The 16,833-nt window shown below is 48.4% G+C and overlaps 1 protein-coding gene across 3 annotated transcripts in view; it reads left to right on the top strand.

The window, feature by feature from the left end:
• Window positions 1-16,833, top strand: part of trh (PAS domain-containing protein trachealess) — a 602,053-nt gene that overhangs the window by 189,404 nt on the left and 395,816 nt on the right. For all 3 annotated transcript variants that reach the window (XM_070521570.1, XM_065449873.2, XM_065449874.2), the window contains exon 3: window positions 1,925-1,948. In XM_070521570.1, coding sequence (XP_070377671.1) covers window positions 1,925-1,948 — 24 coding nt within the window. The remainder of the gene's footprint in view (window positions 1-1,924; window positions 1,949-16,833) is intronic.

Below are 16,833 nucleotides of genomic sequence, written 5' to 3'. Positions count from 1 at the left end.
GCCGGGTGCGTGCCGCGCCTCCATTTGACGCGGCTCTTGCAACGCACGCGCGCAGAGGTTGCTGGGTGCGTGCGTGCGTTTGCGCGGCTGACGCCGTCTTAACGAGAGGACCGAGACGGCGACGGAGGGACTCTATACCGCGCTCTCGGCGCTGTCATGCCACAGTCAACTTTTACACTTATACGAACCAGGAGGAGAGAGAGACTTTAATAGAAACTGGGGAAGGTAAAAGTACTAACAGTAAGATTTGCTACTTCCAGATGAAGATAATAGAAATGGAATGAAAACGATAGAAGGAGATAGATAGATAAATAGATCAGTACTATCTGTTCGTGCTTATGGGGCAGGTGTCGCTAACGTCGCAGGGGTCAAGCTAAATTTCCGTAATAACTATTCTCCTGCCTTCCGAGCTTTCTCGAGTCGGCGTATTCCTGGTCGTCGACGCAATACTATATAGCGCGCAAAACCGGCATGTCTTCCGCGGCTGTGTAGTAATATATCTCCCTTCGTGCTACGCGTCCGTTTGGCGGCCCAGCGAATTCGCGTGCCTACGGTCTGTCCGCACTGGCTCCTCCAGACACTCACTTCATCGCAGCATTCCCTCCCTTCTTGCCCTTAAAGCTTATACAACTTTGCGTGCCACGGTGTGACTTTTCACGGCCACCACCGGAAACAGTGTGTGGCCAGCCGGGCAGTGAGCGCAACATGTCTGCGACGACAGTATACGCCCCGGCCGTTCTTTACGACGCACCGGGCTGGCTCTACGCTGAGTGCTTGCGATGAGCGCGCACTCTCTTTAAAGTCCTTGCGTTGTTCTGTTGCACCATATATGTTGTTTTGCTTTTACGGGCGGCCGGGAAAGGAGACCGTGCAAGGAAAAAGCAAAATGGATGTAGACAGGACAGAGGAGAAGGCACGGGTTTCTACGTTTCTTCATCTTACAGAGGCGGTGCGCTCAATAACAGTGCGTGCGAAAGAAAACGTATACGGATTCTCGTCAGATCGGCAAGAAAAAACTAACTAAAAAGATAGAAAAAAGGAAGTATAGTAATATGCTAATCCACATAAAAGGAAGGGGCGGAGAGGACTTGGTGAGGTATGATGAAGCAGTCGAAATAACAGGTCGCAAACGCCGTTCCCGTCCTATTACTGAGACGGTTGAACGAACAGTATGATCACGGCGCCTGGCTGAAATCTTGCAATGCTTCTTGAAGGGTGAAGTTCAGTGGACATCCGCGCGGCTTGAAATGACCAAATATGAGTGGGCGATATTCTTTTATTGGCGTATAATGACTGGTGTTTGAAAGAGCACAAACCGGTTTTCTTCTTAACGAGGTCCGTTGATCGCTATAGTGTATGTCTCCGCGATACTTCCGAAAAGAAAAGCTCCTACAAGGGATGATCTTAGCATGTCGAAGTTGAAATCTAGAGCACAAAGGAAGTATGAAGCCTTGACCATCGCTTCCGAGATCTTCAGCGTGCACCTTCCTATCTCAGAGATCATGCCTTTATAAATGGGTGAAGTTGAATATGAAGTTAAAGACGCAAAGCTTCGTCATTACCATTTCTTTAAGTATGAGAAAGTGTAGTTATATTTCGTTCTGGCTGTCACTTGGCCCTGTGCGCGTTTTGCTTCCCTTGATTCAGAATAAGTGAACGTGAAGTGAGCGTGTGGTTGTTGCATGCAAGTGTTAAAGACGACGGTGCCTGCCAGAAAAAGAAGGAAGAAAATTGCTGCGAAAGCTCCCAGCTAGTGCCGGGACACCTTTTCTTTATCGCTTGTTACGACTGCGGAATGCTGACCTCAGAATCTGCATTAAACGGGAGTGTCTGTAGCTCGCGTCTCTTTTGTTCTTTTTTTATCTGTAGCTTTCTTGTTACGCGTTTTACCTTTCGCTAATTATTACTTTTGTTTCTTTTTCAGGTACCTGGACTCCTCCATGGTCATGTAAGTGGTGACGTCATGCGCATTTCTTCCGTGCTTTTCTTCTAGCTTTGGGTGAGATCTGTGAAGTATCGCACGAGTGAACTGCACACGAACTGCGCCTCTATTACGAAACGCGGCCCAAATAACACTGCCGTGATCCATGCAGAAAAGAGGGAGAGAGAGAAGCATTAGTGTCTGTAAGCTTTTGTGGCTAGTAGCATTATACTTACATCTGTGGACTTAATTAAGGTAAATGTTTTGTTGGAAACACGCCCTTCCGGTCGAGTTCCAAGTTTAGATTTCGAGCCGAATGCTTTCGTCTTACCTACTCGGTATGGCTTAAGTCGCTAAAACTAGTGCTAGTCTACTGCTTCCCTGCGTCACAAATGGCAGCATTGTTGAGATACACGCTTCCTCTCTGGTTGGTCGCTTCTATGGCACTGAAAGAACCAGGCCGTCTACCTGGCTGTTTCTGATGTTCGCGTAGCGTAGTCACGCTGCTTCTTTTCTTTACGGCGAGCGCTCGCGCGCGCCGCTGCCCCGTATGGAAGTCACGCTCCTTCGAAATCAAATCTCGCTGGAGGCGGCGTAGCGGATAGTGTATGGCTCCTCCAAGCTAGTATTGTACAGGGCGCACTTCGTTTGGAACTCTATGGGTGAGATGGAAAGACTACAGTAACAAGACGGGAAAAAAGAAAAAGAAAAAGAAATGCTAAATGGAGATAGCTAGGGAGGAGTATACGAAAAAAATTCAGGCTCCCGGATCGAAATATCTGAGTGAAAGGAAGCTCTGCCGTCTCTGCCCTCTCCATCCTGTAGCACCGGTGTAATCAGCCAGGCTGTTTACAGTGTATACGACGTCGGTGTGGAGGCAGTGTAATACAAAATGCAAGAACCGCCGGAGTACCGCATGCTGCTGTTTCGTATACGCCAGTGTAAGTGTACTCCTCGCGTGGGCTTGTTCAGAAACCCGTGGAGTCGGTGCGTGTATAGGCGCTGGGAATCCGCCCCCCCCCCACACACACACACGCACACACACACACGCACACGACGCACGCACGCACGCACGCACGCACGCATGAATGCCATGAATGTGGACATGGCAGCCGAAGCGCTTGCATCCGTCCAAAGAGGGCCTGTTTCTGTACGGAAGGCACACGCCGTCTTTCGTGTTTCGTTCATCTTGATCATTGTTTTCCTTTGAACACTGCACCGTTCCTGTTTCGTTGTATACACGTCTCTTGAGGTGGTCTTGAGAACGCACCTCGGGTCATTCTTTGCGGGAGGATAATTGTATGTTTTGAACATTCTGTGAACATTCTGCGGATTCACTGAGAAGCCTATACAATGTAAGGACGTGCAAAATGTGATGGAAGTTTCTACGTGCGGACATTCGAGTGCTTTTTTTGCCTAGCACGGCGGATCCACAGCGTCTTCAGAACCTAGATGTTAGGTGGACGTGGAAGAGAAGTGTTAAAATAATTTACATTACTCCTTCAAATCCAGTTCTGCATTTCCTTGAAGGAAAAGGGTTCATTATTATTTCGGAAAATGGATGACATGCATATATTCTTTAGTTACGCGCGCGAGCCTCAAAATGCACTTGACATCATATTGACGTCAGAGATTTTGCTGCATTCCTCGCATTTATATCTGGCCCTTATAGCGCACAAAGAAAGGCCACAAAGGTTGTTGACTGAGCTTAATTTTGTGTCCTTGCAAATGAAATACGCCAATCCTTTTTTTTTCTTTCTTATAAGGTAGAAAAAAGAAGAAACAAAAATTAAATGCAGGACGTCGTGGTTTTTTAGTGCAAGAAGGTGGAGGCGGGGTCGGCACCTGTCTTTCGTTCTTCCTTCCAATCACGCTATTCTTCCGCTCGCGATAAGACTTGCCTCTCTGCGATAAGACTTGCCTCTCTGCCTCTCTGCTACGCCCAGATTCAGCTAAACGTAACATTTTTCGCTAGCGTCGCGCCCGAGGGAATATATTGTGTCAACAAGTGAAGTCTTTCTGATCCGTACATCCGAATTGCCGCTCCAATTTCATTAGACACTGATAGAATCTTGACCGGGTGAGGTGGGCCTTTACCGCAGGAATCAGGAAACGACGACGAAGCCGGGTAGAGTGAGGATGAAAAAAAGTAGAAAAGATTGTAGTATTCACTTAATTGGTACATGGATGTGACTCTAATCTGGCTCTCGAGCGGTCTTATTAACACGTAGTCCAGCACGGCCTTAAATAACCACTGGTAGGCCCTGCGCCGTCGCCGTCTTCCTCCGGAACCTGTCTTTCCCTTTTACCCGTCCTTCGTGCACATGTCAGCTCGGGGAAAAAGGGTGACGTCGTCTTGACCTTTGGTTTCTGCTTCTATCCTTTTGTGTCAGCTCGGGGAAAGGCGTGTCGTTTTGACCTTCGGTTTCTCCTTCAATGCTCAGCTCGGGTAAAAGCGTGACGTCGTCGTCACGTTCGGCTTCTGCTTATATCCTCTTGTGCCAGCCCGTGCAGAACGAGGTGGCGTCGATTCGGAGATTAGGGCAATTATGTTGACGTGGAGAAGCCCGTTTGAATGCTTCTCACACCTGACAGGTCGTTCATAACAACAGATACAAGGTCAGCAGTTGATTTGTTTATTTAATTGAGCCTCCAAAAGAAACAAGTTGGCTTTGAGAGGACCATACGTTGGGCGTGTTTGTATTACATAGTTGTGAAAACAGTGTGAAACAAGAAAGAACACAGAAGGCTTTGCATTATCCAGTGATCCCCCCCCCCCCTTTTTTTTTTTGCTTTGAACTATCGCTTTCCCGGCGAGAGAGTTAAGGTGATTGTTGGAAAGAGATGGACGTGCAATATTTGAGGGCTCCGGAACACAGAGTGGTCTTCACGAATGGTGAGCTGGTTGCTGGCTCGATTCCCTGCCGCTGGCAGCCGAATTTCGATTAGGGTTTAAAGGCAACAACTCTCGTGCACTTAGATTAATGAGGTACACGTTGAAGGACCGCAGAGGGTAAAACTTCATCCAGAGCCCTTCACTATACTCTCACAGAAGCCGTTATAAAGATTACGTTGTTCTGCTGACTTTTTACAGCTTTCAACAGACTTTCTCGGTCTCTGAAATGTAACTCCTCCTCTTTCTATCCCCTTTTCCCTTACTCCCAGTGTAGGGTAGCAAATCAGACGCTCGTCTGTTTGACCTACCTGGCTTTCCTCTTCTTGCTTTCTCTCTCTGAGTTACATCTCAGTGAGCCAGAAAGTCTGTTGAATGCTACAAAAAGTCAGGAAAAAGACAAGGGAGAAAGGAAGGAAAAACTGGAGAAGGAAAGGCAGGGAGGTTAACCAGTTTAGCTTAAGCGGTTTGATACCCCACACTTAGGAGCGGGATAGGGGGGGGGGGGGGGACATGAAAGATGGGGAGGAGAGAGAGAGAGCACATAACACAGTACACACATCGTCAGTTACAGTCCGTCACTCTTGCGCGGTACGTGACATCACTGTCACAGCCGCTTGTCCAAGCCCGTCTCTTTCATAAACCGAGGTAGTCCCTTCGTCGCCTTCAGCTGCGACCTGTTCTGTCGGTGATATGTGAAAATAGTTGCAACTGACAATGGTCTATGGTCAAGGTGCGCTAGAACGGACGCCAGGGACTGTCTCTGAACATTACATTCAGGACAGTTGCACAGACTGTGTTCTAGCGTCTCCTCGCAAAGACAGGCATTGCAGAGAGCGTTGTCGGCCATTCCAATCCGAAATGAGTAAGATTTCGTGAAGGCCACCCCTAGCCATAAGCGATAAAGCAGAGTGGCCTCTCTTCGGCGGAATCCAGTTGGCATAAAGAGATGCATCAAAGAGGGCAGGTCGTATTGGCGATTGCTCCGGTTGGTCTGGCTGCTTGGTGTGCACCGTAGAGAGAGCGCGATCTCCTGTGCAAGCACTCGAAGTCTTCTGGCTGCGTCGGACCGTGAAAGCGGTATGGCCTCTTCCTGTGTGTCTTCAAGAGCTGCCCGAGCGGCATTATCGGCGTCTTCGTTTCCTATGACGCCACAGTGGCTTGGCAGCCACTGAAACATCACGTGATGTCCTCTCTCATGTGATGTATGGAGTAGGCATCTAATATCGAATACGAGCTGTTCGAATGGCCGGCGACGCAGAGCTGATAGCACAGATTGTAGGGCTGCCTTTGAGTCACTGAAGATTGACCATTGTCGAGGTGGTTCCCGATTGACGAAACAAAATGCAGCGCGAAGGGCAGCTAGTTCCGCAGATGTCGAAGTCGTCGGGTGGTCAGTCCTAAAGCTGATGGTAATAGCTCTTGCTGGGGGAACAGCCACAGCACCGGGTGAACACTGGGTGTTTGTGGAACCATCAGTATAAATATGTACACTGTCCGCGTACCTCTCGTGCAGAAAAAGCAGAGACAGTTGTTTCAGCACAGGCGACGACAGCTCAGACTTTTTCCTTATTTCTGGTACACTGAGATGGACTGTGGGGCTGATAAGACACCGGGGTATCGATGGTTTAGATGCAGCCATGAAGCCCGGGGGAAGTTTGTCGTTTTACTTGACGATAGTTTTAGAGAATGATGCTTGGTGCCTGTCTGAACGTAGTGTTGCAAGGTGGTGATAAAGGGCACGTGCAAAATGTCTGATTTGCGTTCTCAGGGCTTCCACCGTAATGTGAGTTCGCATTGGATGGTCCCGAGCAATCGCAATAGTTGCCTGTGTTGACGTGCATCTTGGGCAAACCAAAGCAAACTCTGAGTGCTTGAGCTTGTGCTGCCTACAAAACACGAATGTTTGTCTTGTAGGTGTTGTTCAGTACATGTAGATTATATCTTAAAAAACCGAGAGAGTGAGAGCTCTGTAAGGTTTCAGCATTACGTCTATACCGACATCCCCCACGTCTTTCCTGTCAAGTATTTGAACAACTGGGAAGTTGCTGTCAGGCGCCGTTTCATGTAGGCCACGTGCGGGCTCCAACAGAGGTCTCGGTCAATGATTACGCCAAGAAATCTGTGGGTTTTGACATAGAAAATTGTCCGCCCATTGATTGAGATGACGTAAGGCGTCATTGATTTGCGAGTAAATGCCAGTAGTGCGCATTTTTCTGGTGATATGCTGAAACCTTGTTTAAACGAGTAGCTCGCTGTCAAAGTAGCCGCTCCTTGAAGCCGCGCACGTATCTGAGGACGTGGGACTGCCGAAGTCAAGACACAAATGTCGGCTGCGTATATTGAAATTTTGATGATAGTTGGCAAGTATTCAGCAAGTCTAACAAGAGCGAGGTTGAATAGCGTCGGGCTGAGAGCACCGCCTTGAGGAACGCCCCTGGTGGTATGGCGTCGCGTAGTTGGGCCGTCGTCAGTTAACACATAGAATGATCTTGCAGATAGGTAACTTTCAATCCACAAAAAGACTCGACCACCTTGGCCAACCGTCCCAAGAGCATCGAGAATGGCCTCATGTAATACGTTATCGTATGCACCTCTCACATCTAAGAATAAAGCTGCAGATAAACCCTTACGGGACCTTTCATGCTGGAAATAGGAAACGAGATCAACTACATTGTCGATGGAAGAGCGGCCACGTCGGAAACCAGCCATGGAATTCGGATAAATATTGTAGTGTTCAAGGTAGCATTCCAGGCGGCCAAGGCCAGAAAGACAATGTATACAATCTTTATAATAGCTTCTGCGAGGGTACAGTGAAGGGCTCTGGATTAAGTTTTACCATATGCGGTCCTTCAACGTTTACCTCATTAATCTAAGTGCACGAGAGTTGTTGCCTTTAAACCCTCATTGAAATTCGGCTGCCGGCGGCAGGGAATCGAGCCAGCGACCAGCTCGCCATTCGTAACGACCGCTTTGTGCTCCGAAGCCCACAAACATTGCGCGTCCATCTCATTCCAACAATCACCTTACCTTTCGCGCCGCGAAAGTGAAAGTTCGAAGCTGAAAGGGGAGAGTGGGAGGAGTGGGGGGGGGGAGGCTTCCAGTCGCGGCAAACGGGCTCACTGCGCCTGGGAAGGGGAAGTGGGGTTCGCTGCTCTAATCCCCGCGCAGCACCTTATTGTTTTTTTTTTCTCATGGTGAATTTATCTCGAGTTTCCTTTTTTTGTTCCTTTACCACTCGTTCTTTAATGACCTCAGACTCGGCCAACGTAGCGAGTCAGTCACTAGACCCACACTTCGCCGACCCCTCGTGACCCTTCCCCACCTCCGTCCTCCACCTACCTTGCTACTTGTAACCTGCGGGCCTCCATGGTATCCACTCCAGGCACCGTATCTCTCTCAAAGTGTTAAGCGCAAAGCGGTGAGGGTGTAGCCACAAAAGCCCCTCTGACTGCCTTCTTCCTCTCAGATTCCTTTCACGAGCTCTCCTTCCCCAGGGGCTGCCGGGCGTTACGACAAGCAACACTCTGCGCGCTAAGTGAAGAGAGTCGCCCCAAGACGATGAGGACGACTACGACCTCGGCGCACTGAGCCCGTAATGTGGCCGTGCCTGCGGCTGCGAGCTTGACCACTAGAACCACCAAAAGCAGCGGGCTCTCAGCTACGCTTCTGGCTTCGCAGATAAAAAGCTTCAACAAAGAGAGGCGCCTCAGTTCGGCGCAGAGTCGGTCCATGCGCGGTGTTCGCTCGGCACGTCCGGTGCCACTCCGCAGGTTCGCGCATCCGCCACTCTGCACAGCTCGCTGCCACACGGGGGCCGGAGACAATGAATGTGGACGAACAACGCCTCCAATGAGAAAGGAGGTTGGGCGAAAACAATATAAATATTTTTTTTTAAAAGGAAGGAGAGGTGAAGAAGGAAGACGTGTGGGAGAGAGTTGCGATGAGGAGAAAGGGTATCTGTCGTCTCGCTTTCGGACTCTATGGCTTTGTAAAACAAAAGGTCCCGTCGTGTCCTCTGCTATTGTCTTTGGTGACGGCGCTGCCGGGAAATTTGTGGCCGTCCTCGCGGCGTTCTTTTTCTCACCCGCCGCTTACCCTTCCTCCTTGTCTCTGTCCCTCTCTTTGTCCTTTTTTTTTTTGCGGTATAGAGCGATGAGAGCTGTAGCCGCTCTAGAAGAACGACCGGGAGCGCACACCTACATGGCGCCGCGTGCGGACAACGATGGAGAAAACGGCGTCTCGCCCCCGTGTGTTGTTTGTGCCGTGGGCGGTAAATTAGTGTTATAAGCAGCCGAGTGTGGCGAATCGAGAGACTTGTCACTCGCGCACGAGGGTCGGAGCTGTGCTCTCTGTGATAGCAATGTTTTATGGTTGAGTCAACGAATCAGCGGCGCCACCCTTTGTTTTTGTGCCTCCCTCCAGCCATTAAGGAGCGCGAACTTTCTTTGTTGGCCGGACGTCTCCCTCGCTTCTTTCTATCTCGCAGTGCGAGTTAAAATATGGACGTCGCAGTGCTTCCGCAGATGAACTTTTCGTCCCCAGGCAACGGTAGGTTTTATAAAGTTTTCTTGAGCGAGAGAGAGAGAGAGAGAGGGAGTTAGAAGCTCTGGTGATAAGAATGGAAAGGTCGGTCTTGCGAGAAAGGCCGCGACCTGCTATGCGTAATTTGGGCGGCAGGGAGAGGGGGGGCACAGACGAAATAAGGTATGGAAATTAAAACAGAAGAGGATGAATCAACAATACGAAATGAACGCATTCAACCACACGAACCACGTGGTTTACGCAGTAGGTGCCCGTTTTAGCCGCACTTTGCACGGACGCGCAGGCGTAGGTGCGAGTTCCACGTCACTATAATCGCCTCTGGCGAATCACACCGCTGTTACGATCGGCCTGCAGGGGTATCGACCTACAAAATTTTCCCAGCCAGCCGCAGCTGCGGGGCTGGCGATCGAAGGAGAAGCGACCTTGGAACCCTCCTAGCCCACTGCGGCGCCTCGCTTTGTAAGGACGACAATGCGCCGCGTCCCCAACTCGTTGGCGCCGGTATGTAAAGACGCGGTCGGCGACTTAGTATTGATAGTGGATTCGCCGTTACCGTCATGGTTTGTTTGGAACGGGGGAACTCCTGGAAGAAGAGGTTTTGGGGCGCCGTCTCACGGGCCTTAGAAGTCGTCAGTCAATGGACAGACGGGGCGGCCACTGTCCGCGGGGACGACTCGTGGATCAAGAGGCGCCTGCTCAGGGCAAGACCCGTGTCTGCGAAAACCATCTCACCTTGGTGTGGTCAGTGAAACCTGTGCTGAAGTGAGTGTGTAAACTCTCCCCCTCAAAAGCGGGTCGGCTACGATGACTTTGGACGCTCCGAATTGGTCGAACGTTGAACGGCCGTTTTCCCTTACCTAGGGATCTAGGGAGGACAGAGTGTTTAGAAGCAGCCGTTGTCGGCTCTTATATGTGGATTCTCTTTCAGTCATGCTAGACTGATGAACTGTAATGTTCTCATGTAGATACTGTAAATAAATCCCATATTGCTCGTTCAGGATGAGAACAAGTCCTTCCCTTCAACAACGTCCTCAGCGTGGATGAGTTGGACGATGGCATGAGCCAGCTACCATCTATTTCATGCCCGACCCTAACCCGTAACCCGCCACGTATACGCGGAGAGTACGTCGTAAACTACGAACTATACTTGTTTAAGTGCACTGGTATTGTTACATGCGGAATGTCCATAAGGCAACGTATGAGATACTGCGTGGCTCCCGTCCGTCACAGTGATTCGCATGCCCCGAACAAAAGAGTTGAATGAGTCTAAATGTTTAACAGCAGACCTACCTATTCCATATCAATGTGCTAGACTCGAATCCACACATTCCAAGTTATCCCCGCTGCGAAACAAGTTGGCTTAGTCACTCTCAGATTGCTCACGACTGGCGGCGACGCTCAACTGATCAGTGAGCCGCGATGCACATAAGCGCGTCTCTCGAGCGCGGTTTTCTCCGCGTCGCATTGGCATAACGGAAAACCCGCTTTCCGTCACTTGTGTGGGCGCTGGACCCCGCCGCCAGTCGCTCGCTCGCGCTGCAGTATGTACGTGACTCGCAAACCTCTCTCACGACGGCGAGCGCGCGCCTTGCAAGCCAGCGGTACGATTCGCTCTCGAGTTGCGCTATATTTTGGGCCTTTCTTGTTTTTGTTTGTTTATTCCTGGTCTTTCTCGCGCTAAAACTTTGCTTTCTTCAAGTCATCCTCCTCCCCACATCCACCCGTCCCCCATGTTCGTCCCGCATTTATTTTTATTTGTGCCCTCGCCCTAGCTGCTTATACGGTTTTCTGCGAGTGCGTGTGCGAACGAACGGTCGTGTGCACTACGCAACGAGTCGCAGCAGACGGAACTCTCCCGAGTCCGACGTGTCCTGGGTGTCCGATCGCGCCGTTGTCTCCTTCGGGCTTTCGTTCTTTTCTCTTTTACCATTGCTTTTTCTGACCGTATCGATCGGCGTCGTCACTTTCAGGAGCGGGTGCGGTGGTGCGATGTTCGTGCAAGCCGCCCCTGGAGTATATGCTCTCCTAGTGCTAAAAAAGGACCCTAGTCGCTGGCTGTACTTGAGGAACACTGGAACGTTGAATTGGGTCGCACTTGCGTGGTAGCCACCGCTTTAAATATCTTAATTTTTTATTTTTTGTAAATTTTATTTACATATACCTTACAGGCCTTCGAGAATCTGACTGCATTGATTCGTGCCAGAAAATAACAGAAACAAAACAAAGTATTGTTTGTCAGTGAAAAAGATCAGGCCCAAGCTTGTTTCTTGAAGGATTCAGTATATTATATAGCTAGCGCAAGAAATACTGATGACCAATAATTTAATTGCACTGAACCCCATTTATGCTACAGATTAACGTGTCACATGAGTATATTTTATCGCTTGCCTTACTCCAATGTTGAGTAACTGTGCAAAACACGTTGATTCGACTCCAGCTCTCAAGATTTTACTAATAGAAGTACTCATTGGCATCACATAAAACTTTATAAGAATTTGCATGAAAACCAGGAGAAAGTCTTTGTTTGAATCATAAGGGTCATTAATATTAGAAGTTTTCCATGCTGGAGCCCGACACGTTCATCCTTGCGGCTTACCACGCCCAGAAGACCACGTGTCGGTTTCGCTGCGCCTCAATTTTGACTCGCGGCCAAACCGCGCCACGCATTCCGCCCGCGCGCACAAGTATAGTGCGTGACCTGTCTCCCCGTCGCAATTCATGACGTCTGCGAAGGCTCATTCACGTATGCGGCACGTGTGACCCTCGCGTCATCGTCAAGGCCTCCAGAATTGAGACGTATTGAACTGCAGCGCTCAAAAGACGGAATTATTATTTGATTTGCACACATATACACATATACACAGGTAACAGGAAAGGGATAGCGAGGAGCAGGCTGGCAACTGCCACCGGAAGGGGCACAACGCCTGCCTACTCTTCTGAAGGGAGGCGACAGCAACACAGCAATGAAAGATAGGAAGGAGGGGAGGAAAAAGGAAAAAGGAAAAAGGAAAGGAGAGCAACAGGACAATGATGACGAGGCATTTGGCTAATAACATAAATTACCACAATTCTTGTGGTGTTGCTGGCCACAGCAAGATTTAGTGTTCAGGACGGTTGGAGAGGACCAGCGCGGGAGGGGGAGCCCCACCGCACGTCGGTCCTTGCAGCCCTGCTCTGGCCTCCCCAAGACGTCATATGGTAGTGAGCTGTCTTGAGGAAAGCTATTGTGTAATGTGTAATATATATCTTATTACGCTGTGGCCAGCCTCCTAACTTAATACATCATAGTGAGCAACACAGTGGAATTAGTAGTTAAAAAAAAAAGGAAAAACGAAAACAAAAAAAGGAAAAAAAAACCACGAGACAATCACAAGTAACAACAAACAGCAAAATTGAACGCGCAACAAATCTCGGAATCTCCACACTCCACCTCAGGAAACCTCTAAACTCGTTTACGGAACCTATTTAGACAGATCAAGCTACCTCTAAGTACACAAGCGCTCAGCCAGGCGAGATCCCCCCGTGAAAGCCCCAAGGTCTTACCTAACTGCAAAGTTTCAGAACACACCATAGCCCGAGCACCAAAAACCATTCCTAGAGAGGAGAATTTCTTTTGCGGATCAAAGCAGCACCGCAATGGTGCATACTTCGCAGACTTTTCACGTATCTTATCCCTCAACACACCAACATTGGAGTCCCACACGACCGCCAAATCGACCACAAGAACTTCATCTGAAGTCTCAATAACTAAGTCTGGTTTCAATCTAGTTCCCTCACGAGTCGTTAGGCGTGGTTCCTCCTGAACCAAAACGCTCGGGTTCTTCTCTTTAACTAGACGAGCTACCTGCTTAGCTACGAAATTGTGACGTTCTGTTCGTGCGAGGTGAACCGACTCACACTCCTGTAAAATGTGGAATGATGTTTCAGGCTTCTCTTGGCATCGACGGCATAGCCGTGACTTTGGATCACTACTTTGCTTGTTAGTTAGGGACTTTGTCGGATATAATTTAGTCCTTAGGCGCAAAGCCTTTAGACGGTCACCCTCCTTTAACAACTTGGAGTCATGGTACAACCAAGTATTAGCTACAGCCTGATCGTGGTGCGCTAAAAGGTCCTTATTGGTATATTTAGACTTTAATTCAGACCACCATTTCAGTGATCCTCTGTTTAAAGCTGTTTGAACCGCCTTAGGGGAAGTAATTCCTGAAGGGATTTGGAAAAACTCAGCTATGCGTTGAAAATTCCTATCTAAGATACTAGTAAAGAGATTGTCTACGAAAGTATCCCCTAATCTAAGCAGGCGCGCGAGGCTCTTGTACTGGACCGCCTGAGCAACTTTCTGTAACGGAATGATACCTAACCCCCCATTCTTTGACGGAAGCCATACATGCATGTTAGGAAAACCAGGAGGCAAATGAAGAACACTCTTAACCCATTTGCGGACAAGTCCATCCAGCCTGCAAGACTCTGAGGAAACCTCTAAAGTATTCGAAGCACTGTAAAGAAATATTGGAAGAACCAGCTGTCTCAAGCAGTGCACCTTCTGAAACGGCTTCAAGGATGCCTTCGCAAGGAGTTCGAGGAGTTTCATTGCCTTTTCAGAGTGAACTATTGGATTTTTATTGATGAAAATACTAAGACCTAGATACTTAATTGGCTCATCTCTGCCTTTCGGCTTAATACTCTGTCCCAAGATAGACAGCGGGGGAATATTGTAGTTAAAGCCCTTACTAATGTGGTCAGGTCGCCAACCAAAGTACTGCGACTTTAAAGGATTAATGTGGAGATCAACATTACTAAGAAAGGAAACTGTTTCGTCTATGAGAAGTTGAAGTCCTTCACAAGTGTCAGACATCAAAAGGAGGTCATCTGCAAAAGCCATTGCAGACATAGAGCTTTCATGCAACGGAACACCTACACCTAACTCATTTAAGCGGTAGATTAAAGGATCAATGATACAAATGAACAGGAAAGGAGAAAGAGGGTCGCCCTGCTTAATACCTCTTCTCAATGGAACACGGACATTACCTGAAATACCCCCACAAGTGTAAGTGGTGGTGCAGTTTACATATAAGTGTTTAACTATGTTAAGGATACGTGGAGGAACTTTACGAGCCTCTAGGGCACTGAAAATTGCTGAGTGAGATACCGTATCGAAAGCCTTGCGCAAGTCAAGACTCACTGAGAAAAAGGGCTTACGTTTTAGTTTGAGTAACCTCATTATACCTTGCAAAACGAGCAAGTTGGAAGATGTACTGCAATCTTCGGCAAAGCCGGACTGATATTTATGGAAATGGTTAGTGGCACTCAGCCGACATAGCAAGAGCTTAGAGAATAGCCTAAAAAGAACAGGGGAAACAGAGATTGGCCTAAAATCGCCTGCACCACCCGGATTGGATTTCTTAGGGATAAATACTGTCCTACTTTGTTTCATTTCCAGTGGAACAAGACCAAAAGCTAGCCAGTTATTAAAAATGTGGCATAAGATGCTAGGAGGTATTTTTAAAAGTTCAGAGATTGGGACATTATCGGGCCCTGGAGAGGACTTTGAAGAAAGTAGTCTTATAGCGATAGCAACTTCTCCCTCCGTGAACAGAGATTCATCAACCTCAAGAGCGATTGACGATTCAAGTGGGGAAGAAAGTGGTGTAGAATAAGTGTTGAAAATTGGATCAAATTCTTTATGCAAGTCTGCCAGAGAACATGCAGCAGAGGAATCACCTATCAAAAGGTGATCAGCCAGAACTTTAGGACCTAAATGGTAAAGCCTTTGGTGTTCAATGTACCGTAATCGCTTACGTTTACTTCTGTTTTGTGTTTGTGGAGAGTTAGGAGTGTGAGGACTGTTCTTATTTTTACTATTCGTTTTCTGTTTAACTCCAAAAGCTTTGTAGATGACGCGGAGATCATCCATGGAAATAGGACCTGCTATTAGACGTGAGACGATAGCCTCATCTATTATTCCAACCTCGCAGAGTGCGAGGCGCACTTCAGAAGCTGAGAGTTCAATAGGAGGGGGAGTTACCTCGCCTGAAAAGGACGGAAGAGCAGGGGGTGGGACCACAGTTTCAGATTTCAAAAGCTCAAGTATGTCTTGATAACGACTCGTACGCCGAACCTGTGAAATTGAGGAGACAGTTCGGCTACTGAATACCTCATGGAGTGCTTCATTGATCCTTTTATGAATACCTATTTTTATTTCACGTTTTGCCAAAGCTATGAGCTCAGAGTCGGACCATCGACAATGAGAGTAAGACGGACCATCAAGATGATGGACTTCCCCTAGGCCAGTGTGAGTGGCCTTAAGCCTGGAAAGAATTTCTGAGTACCTGGATTGTTTGCGTATCTTCTCGATACTTTCCCTAGATCGGTGCGGAAACTTTGTTGCTAGGACATCTATCATGGAATAAACTTCACCCAATCCCAACTCGGCATAAGCCAATGTTTCTAATTCGGCTGGGGTCCATTGACCACTAGTTAAGTTGACATACCGACTCGTCGAAAGACCAGACGAGGGCAACACCGTTTGGGTGTCCACAGCGCTAGAGGCAGGAACCGAGTCCTGCACAGAGACGTCAGGACGACGCTCTTGAGTACTGCAAGTTAAATCACCAAGGCTCTCGCCCTCGTCGCGAGCCGTTAGAGAAGACGGGATGCCAACTGATATTGGACTATTATTCACTTGAGGTGGGTCAGAAACGTTAACCACCTCTTGCGAGGAAAGTTCAGCAGTTTGAGACTGCAATCGTGTAAGGGTAGCTCGTTTGCATTTTGAAACATGCGAGGACATATTTTTACTGGATGGTAGTTTCTTATGAAGGCAATAAGAACATTGCCATAGCAACTGGACATCATGCAAGGAATAATGTGTTTCAAGCTTGATTCGTGAAGTCAAGCGAGAATTACAGATATGACATATGTATGCATCAATACTATAAGATACTGTATGTTCCATTTGGAAGTTGAAGCCACCGAGGGAACCCCAGCACGTCACCCGGGGCAACAACAACAAAAAAAAAAGATATGCAACACAAGCCGAGGCACACAGTACGAGACAATTTCAAAGCCTATTATGTGGATGGTGGTATGTAAAGTTGGTGGAGTAGGAAACCTAGCTCAAAAGTGGAGACTTTCAGCTGCTTTGTTATAAACAGAGACCCAAGCTGCTTTGTTATAAAAACAGGCGCAGCAACCTTAAACCTAACCCTGTTTCGCTACTGCTGGTACAGGAAACCGAAGCTAATACTGCTTTACTGAATCAGACGGTGCAGCAAACCGTAAAAATTATGCAGTCGTAATTTCAGACAACTTAAAGCGTGGCACAAGATCAAGCTGGATCCAGAGAAGATCCTGCTAGGAGCGAGCTCCCCTTCCTTGACAAGCCAAGGGCGTGCTTTTGGGCGGGAGGCACGAACCCGCTTCAGGAGACGAACTCCCCTTCCTTGGCAAGCCAAGGGCGTGCTTTTGGGCGGGA

This window comes from Dermacentor albipictus, chromosome 7, assembly GCF_038994185.2.
Source record: "Dermacentor albipictus isolate Rhodes 1998 colony chromosome 7, USDA_Dalb.pri_finalv2, whole genome shotgun sequence".
NCBI classification, from domain to species: Eukaryota; Metazoa; Arthropoda; class Arachnida; order Ixodida; family Ixodidae; genus Dermacentor; species Dermacentor albipictus.
This window is presented reverse-complemented; position numbering and strand designations above follow the sequence as displayed.